The 6,748-nt window shown below is 32.3% G+C and overlaps 1 protein-coding gene across 2 annotated transcripts; it reads right to left on the bottom strand.

The window, feature by feature from the left end:
• Positions 1-47: 47 nt before the first annotated feature.
• On the bottom strand, positions 48-6,650 carry LOC128192144 (GDP-fucose protein O-fucosyltransferase 1-like). Of its 2 annotated transcripts, none has more exons than XM_052864625.1 (8): positions 6,536-6,650; positions 5,666-5,779; positions 5,307-5,422; positions 5,043-5,166; positions 4,783-4,954; positions 4,352-4,547; positions 3,562-3,789; positions 48-3,156 (listed from the first exon to the last, which is right to left on the bottom strand). In XM_052864625.1, the coding sequence occupies exons 2-8, from the start codon at positions 5,769-5,771 to the stop codon at positions 2,974-2,976; spliced, it is 1,125 nt and encodes a 374-aa protein (XP_052720585.1). In that variant the 5' UTR covers positions 5,772-5,779; positions 6,536-6,650; the 3' UTR covers positions 48-2,973. The 2 variants fall into 2 exon arrangements, with proteins under 2 accessions (XP_052720585.1, XP_052720586.1); XM_052864626.1 differs by having other exon boundaries at positions 5,666-5,772; positions 6,536-6,631.
• Positions 6,651-6,748: the final 98 nt, after the last annotated feature.

Consider the following 6,748-nt stretch of genomic DNA (forward strand, 5'->3'; position numbering starts at 1 on the left):
GCTTTAATTGCTTATGATGGCAGATATAAGAACAAATCAGCAGAATAGTAGTATTAAAATAATTCATTCTAGGAAAACTCTGAAGCAGAATATAACAATAAATACAGGCTTTATCATGTTTTTTTTCCCAACAAAAACAATATCTTTTAGAGTAATAACAGTGCATTCATCCATTTACTGGTACATGTAAATGTTGAGATGGTAAAAAAACTGCATTATAAACTTTTTCAAAATAACAAGTACTGGAACAGGTATTTGTAACTACAGAAAAATCAATGCATGTATAAAACTATAAATTAATGTGACAAGAACCATTACTGATTTTTCAATAGACGATACAGTTACTGCATTGTAAACAATCAAATTTACCAAAACTTGGTACTGTAAAAAAATATTAAACAAACACGTCCAATTGTCAAATCAAGATGTCATTTATATACATGTACGTATCAAAGAAATAACTGTTGATTCAGAAATGCTTTTTGTTATGACACTGGTACAACAATGTACAGAATTGAATTTATCAAAAACTTGGTATTTAAGGAAGGAGTCTTTTCTGGTTTTCGACTTGTCAAACAGAAATTTGAGTAATTGTTCAGTAAATGAAGATGGAAGGAAATTAAAATAGTATATTTTTCTTTTTTTATCATACAACTTGGCATAGAAATAGGAATCATTGTTCAGAATCTAACAAATTAAGGACTATATTTTTGGCGGAATATTGGCGTAGGAAAATATCACATGTTTCGCTTGTCTGCAGTTTTAGCATTTTTAAAAACAATAACATTAATGTTGGACTGTGAACTATTAATATGATACTTGAGCTTCAGAATATGTTTTTAAAATATGATTTGCTTTTCAAATTGCATTTTTATAAGCTTTTTAAAGCGTCCATTCTATACATTGATTTGTGTGAAAAAATCACTAAAATAAGTTTTTCTCTCTTATAAAATGGTCAATATATTAGATTTTCTGTCAATTTATATCTTTATGTAAGGTCTATATAATATGTAAAAATCAGAAATATCTTAATATTGGAAGCATAAAAAAATAATCAAAATACCTTCAAAATTTTAGAAAATTAGATGAAATGCGGGCTTAGCAATATCAATTTTAGTTTAAATATTTATTCCAATTTAGTAGTGTAACCTGATAGACATTCTGATACTCTATCATTTCATTAAAGAATAGAATCTTCATATCTTAATTAGATGACTACATAACTGCAAAGAACTACATTTATTTTTATCCTCCTTTAAGTTGAAGAAAAAGGTAATGACCTTGACCTGACCTTTATGCGAAAACAAGGTCAAATTTGATTAAACTGATAGAATCATTTGGTTATATGATCTGTTTTACTGTGTCAAAATTTCATGAATTTCTTTTTATAAGAAGTATGTTTGATAATGAGAAGACTCCTTCCTTAATAAGAAAAAAGAAAGAAACCAGCATGTACATTACATTTAAAATATTTGTTCTTTAAATCAGCATTTCTCTTGAATGATGTCAATTATACAAATATGTATGATACAGTTTGGAAAGTTAATTTTGCATTAAGCAGTTGTGGCATACTGATTTTGTCAAAGCAAACAAAATTTCTACTGCTAGTTTTGTAATTTAGAATTGTAAAAGCATTCCATACAAGATTGTGAAACTATGTGTTTGCCAAAATAATGTTTAAATATCACTTCTGAGCAAGCAAAAAAACCAAATTTTTGAAGCCTTATGCAGTACATGTACATGTCATTTCTTTAAACATAATGAAGATATGCTGTAGTTAATCAACAACCATATTGAATTTCGATGGAAGGAAATATCATGTATAACAGAGAACGGTAATAACAGACAACCAAAACAACTGTATACACGTATAAACAAAGAACAGTCACATTTAACAAGGATAACAATGGAATGTGTTCGGTCCCTGTCTAGTATTTTCAGTTATTTTTTGTTTCCATAACAATACTAAGTAAAAAAAAACTGTTGTGTATATAAATGCACCCTGAATGTTAGAAACTTGCAAATTCAAAATTATTTAACAAATATCTATTGGTCAATCATCTTGAGTCTAAGAAAAAAAATAGAAAAACACAGCATACAATGGCACTACCATATTACAGCCCAATGAGGCAGCAGATATGTACATGTAAAGGTGTAAATAGATAAACAAAGCGTGGCCGGAAAGCTATAATATCCCTCAGTATACCTGGTACTAACCCTGCTGTAATATCCAACATAGAACATCCATACTAATGCGGTATTGTTAGCTATATGGCACTCCTACTAGCTCTGGCCAGTGGGTTAACCCTTTCAGCCAATTGGTAGAGTGAATGTGTAAACTAGTGGACCCTGGTTCAAACCCCAGGAGTCTCTGTCACACTATAATGACTATATTGCATCAAAGTGTATAATATGTTTTCTTTATATGTTGATAATATCCAAGATTCCCCCAACTCTGACATATTTCTTTTTTATCTTAAACAAATGCAAATATAATGATAAAAATTAAAGAGGATGTTTGAGCATTAGGAATCTGATGTTCTTGCTTAGATAAATAGATTTCTCAAGTTTTTTCATGTAAATAGACACAGATTTGTTATCAAAACATTCTTGTGTCTTATTAATAAAATTAGCTCTAATGATAAATAAGCTAGCAAATGCTAATAGAATTATATAAGATATTGCTAAATAATATAATGTAAAAAAAAAATATGGTATCTAAAGTTCAAAACTTGCACTAATTTTAGTTGCCAAAAACAATGTTTGCTGACTAATGTTTTGTTCAGTAAAAGAAACTGTGTGAGCCTTTGCTCTAAATGTAACATCTATCAACAAAAATAAGAAAATTTTCTCTACAGGCTCGAACAGATAATCAACAAAAACTTACGGATGGCACCAAAATGTTAAATTTGGCAAGGAAATAGCTTAGTATTCTACAACAATATACCCTATGATAACTTCTGTTCACCAGCATCATAATTCATCCTTCTTCAGTTTCTGGAATGCCCAGAATTCACTTGACTTGCCAGAAACATCCCTTTCTCTTTTGACAAAGGCAGAAAAGGTTGACACACAACAGCCAATGAAATGGTCAGACTTTCCAAGCACGGCCAAATCTAAGTGGGGACTCTTTCCATCTTGTTTTGCAAAATTTACCTGTTAACAACAAAACAAACAACCCTTTCAACAAAAGCATTCTGAAATTTAGCTTAGGAGGGTACATATTTATTAACCAATCACGGGCTCTCGAGGAGCACATACATTAAAAACAATAATATAATCATGATTATAACAAAGATAAATGGATGATTATGTGTGTGTCTTGTTAATGGAATAGTCATATATGACAAAGACACATAATCATTGTAAAGGTTTGGGCCAGTATTACGTGGAAACATTATGGCCATCTGGCCCGTCTTCAATATTTCTACAGTCTCTTAAATGCTTTATGAAATCATCATTACATGAAATATGATTAAGTGCTTTTATATTTCATCTGAGAAATTACTGGGGTGTGAGTTTGTTAACTGAGCTGTCTGTTTGATAACAACATACTAGTACCTTTGGCATGGCCTTTTTCAGTTTGGGGATTAGATCTCTGCTATCTGTAGCAATGAACACATTGTTGATGCCTTTCTCCTTCACAGCTCGCTTCACTTGTTTAACGATGGTGTCATCCGAGGGGTAGCACATTTCATAGGTCAGTTTACCATTCTCACCACGGTACCCAATACACTGGGGAGAGGCAAACAATGCTGACCCTGAGTCTATGTGCTTACAGGCATTAGACTGAAATTGTCACAAAATCAGGTAATTAGATACACCCTTATTGGTACCAATTCAACTACATGAGTTAACCAACTACCTTTGTTGGCAACAAAAATTAATGGTATGTTTTTATGTAACCACTAAATCAGCTTGGTCAAATGCTGTCACATCATTTATTAGAAAAGAGAACTAACTCAATTTTTCAATTGAATTTTTAAAAAACTAAAATAAAAAACCAGCCTGATGCAGAATATTTTGAAAAATTTTCTTTAAAAAACTATATATGAACTGTTTGGTCTAACTGACAGGAATTAACATTTATATCTTCTACAGCAAAGTTTCAAACAGAGTTGTCTCTAAGACCCTGGGGGCGGGGAATTCCCCCGCCTATAATGATGTAATTACCCGGCTATTATTGCATTTCAAACTCAATCTAGCTATAAGCTAGACCTCCAGACCCCCCTTCTACATTTTTATTTCTTCCTTCTACTTCAAGTTTTAGAGACAACCCTGCATACTATATCAATTCTTAAAAATTCACTTGCACTGATTTTCAAAACAATTTCTAATAAAGTCCTCTTACAAAGTCAGAGCCCAGCCTGAGGTGAATGCCCATGTACTTTTCATTGTTGAATGACTTAGAGATGAGATCATCAGCTTTCTTTATCATTTTATCTGACCAGACAACATAGTTTTGGAGTAAAAGGTTCCTTTGTTCCACAGGGAAGTGAGCAGGTGCCCCTTTGAATGCCAGAACTGGAAATCGGTCCGGTGGGTACCTTTAAAAGATAACAATCATAAATGTTGTGTTCTTTTATTTTTACTTTCATATCCCTGTTCAACTTGGATAGTTAACCAATTAGGCTAAGCATTTTTTAATCAGAAAATCTTTGTGTGACAACTTGAACCTGTTAAATTTGCTATTGCTCCACAAACTCAATATCATTTTTTTTTATATGAATATATTTATGTACATGTACTGTAATAGATATATGGTATTTATAATAAACATACTTTTCTTGCCATCTTTTTACTTCAAAGGGGTTGCTTGTATCAAAAGAAAGTGGTTCATAGAATTCAGAGGCATCAAAATCAATGTTAAAGGTGTCCCAGAATGGACCGAATGGGTTTCCATGCTTGGCGTCACAGCCAGGTTCTCCTGTGTAGGACTTGCTGTAACAAAACACTACAAACAAGAAAACAAAAGTAAAAGCACTTAAATATTGATTTTTAAAATGTTTCATTAAAAAAAAATTCTCACTAAAATAACTCACCTGTCCTGTTTCCCACAGGCCAAATCTTGGGAGCTAAATTCTTCATAAACTTCTCCATGGTTATTGCTCTGTGAAATTTCTGTACAGCATCGACCCGGAAGTATGTGTCAAAGGGAATCTGATCCTAAAACAAAGTAACGAACAATTTTATAAATACATGTTACCTCAAGAAAATATGTACTGGGTATATCAAAAAAAAATATTTCTAATTAAGGTATTGTACAATAATTGTACCAGTAATATGTACATCAAAATCAAACTTACTGATGTAGGTTTGGGAAAGTTGTATTCTACCCAAGGGGGGAGGATGATAGTTCTATCCAAGTCTTTGGCAAATGCCAAGGAGCCTAGGAAATGATCAGCCTGATTTCCAAATCTTCCTACATAAGCAAAGGGTGTAACAATTTACAGAAAAGTGATGACAAATTCAACCAACTACCAGGAACCATGTCCTCATGAAAACTCAAAATTTGCAGGAAATTCTTAATATAAAAGTATCAAAATTACATGCAAGATTTTTTAAGCATAATTGTTTAACAGATTTTTTTTTCACTTTAAAATAAGTAAATTTTACATTACCTAAACTATTTCTCAAACTATCTGGATAAATTATAAGAACCTACCCATACATGGACAATACACAACATATCCCTTGGGGTCAATGGTATTGGAACTCATTGAGGATATCATTGTGAGCCATATGACCATTGGAGGTAACTTGACATTCATCCTGAAACCTGAAAGTTGCAACAAAAGTACAAAAAGATAGACACATATAACTGTCGATAAAAGAAATTGATTTTCCTAGAATAGCCCATCACTAGCAAGCAGTGAGATTTACAGAGAACATAAAATCTCATCAAATAGGCTTGATCAGTCTGTATCTTGTTAAGATACGATTGATTTTTATGGCCATAAAAACATACTGTAAGGCATTTATAGGCAAGGCATGCATAATAACCATCAGTGCTTGGTATTGATTTCTATTTGAAGTCAGCAAAGTACAAAGACTGAATGTTGTGAAAACGGGTCATAGAAATATATGACACCAGATGCCTTCTGATATAAAATACCCCTGCCAATACAATCGTTTGCTGGTGCCAAAAAGATAAGAGCCATTTGCCAGTCCAAAATATATATGATAATTATTTAAATTGTATTACATGTTTGTTGAGGGAATTCCTCTCTTTGTAGCTGTACTATCTTGCTCCAAGTCTAACGGTTACCGTTAAAATTGATCATTTTAAAGACATGAACACTATTCATCATCGGGTAAAATTAATGTACATTGTACATGTACAAACTGATGACTTCCGTGAAAGTTTATATTGATAATTTATCTGACATTATTTATAAACTTTTGCTTAGCAAAGATATAATTCTCTTGGGGATTGGACAAGCGTATAAAACCCTCCAGCACGGTCCACTTCGAAGAGAAAGATTCAATAAATGTCATTAACTTTCTCTGGTGACACTTCAGTATCTTTTTTTACCTTGCGCAGTTAAGTTTTCATAGCACGTCGTGAACACAGCAGCGGGAATGCGACAGTCTAGCAGCCACCTTGTTTACCTTTTACTTTCACTTTCACTACACGTGTCACACTTTCGTTGGTCAGTTTGTAGAGCGAACCCGATGGTAATTTTCATATTTTCAATTTACAATCGAGCACTTAAGCTTAAAATGTACTAACGAGTTTGTTTTATTT

The sequence above is a fragment of the Crassostrea angulata genome, chromosome 7 (assembly GCF_025612915.1).
Source record: "Crassostrea angulata isolate pt1a10 chromosome 7, ASM2561291v2, whole genome shotgun sequence".
In the NCBI taxonomy this organism is placed as follows: domain Eukaryota; kingdom Metazoa; phylum Mollusca; class Bivalvia; order Ostreida; family Ostreidae; genus Magallana; species Magallana angulata.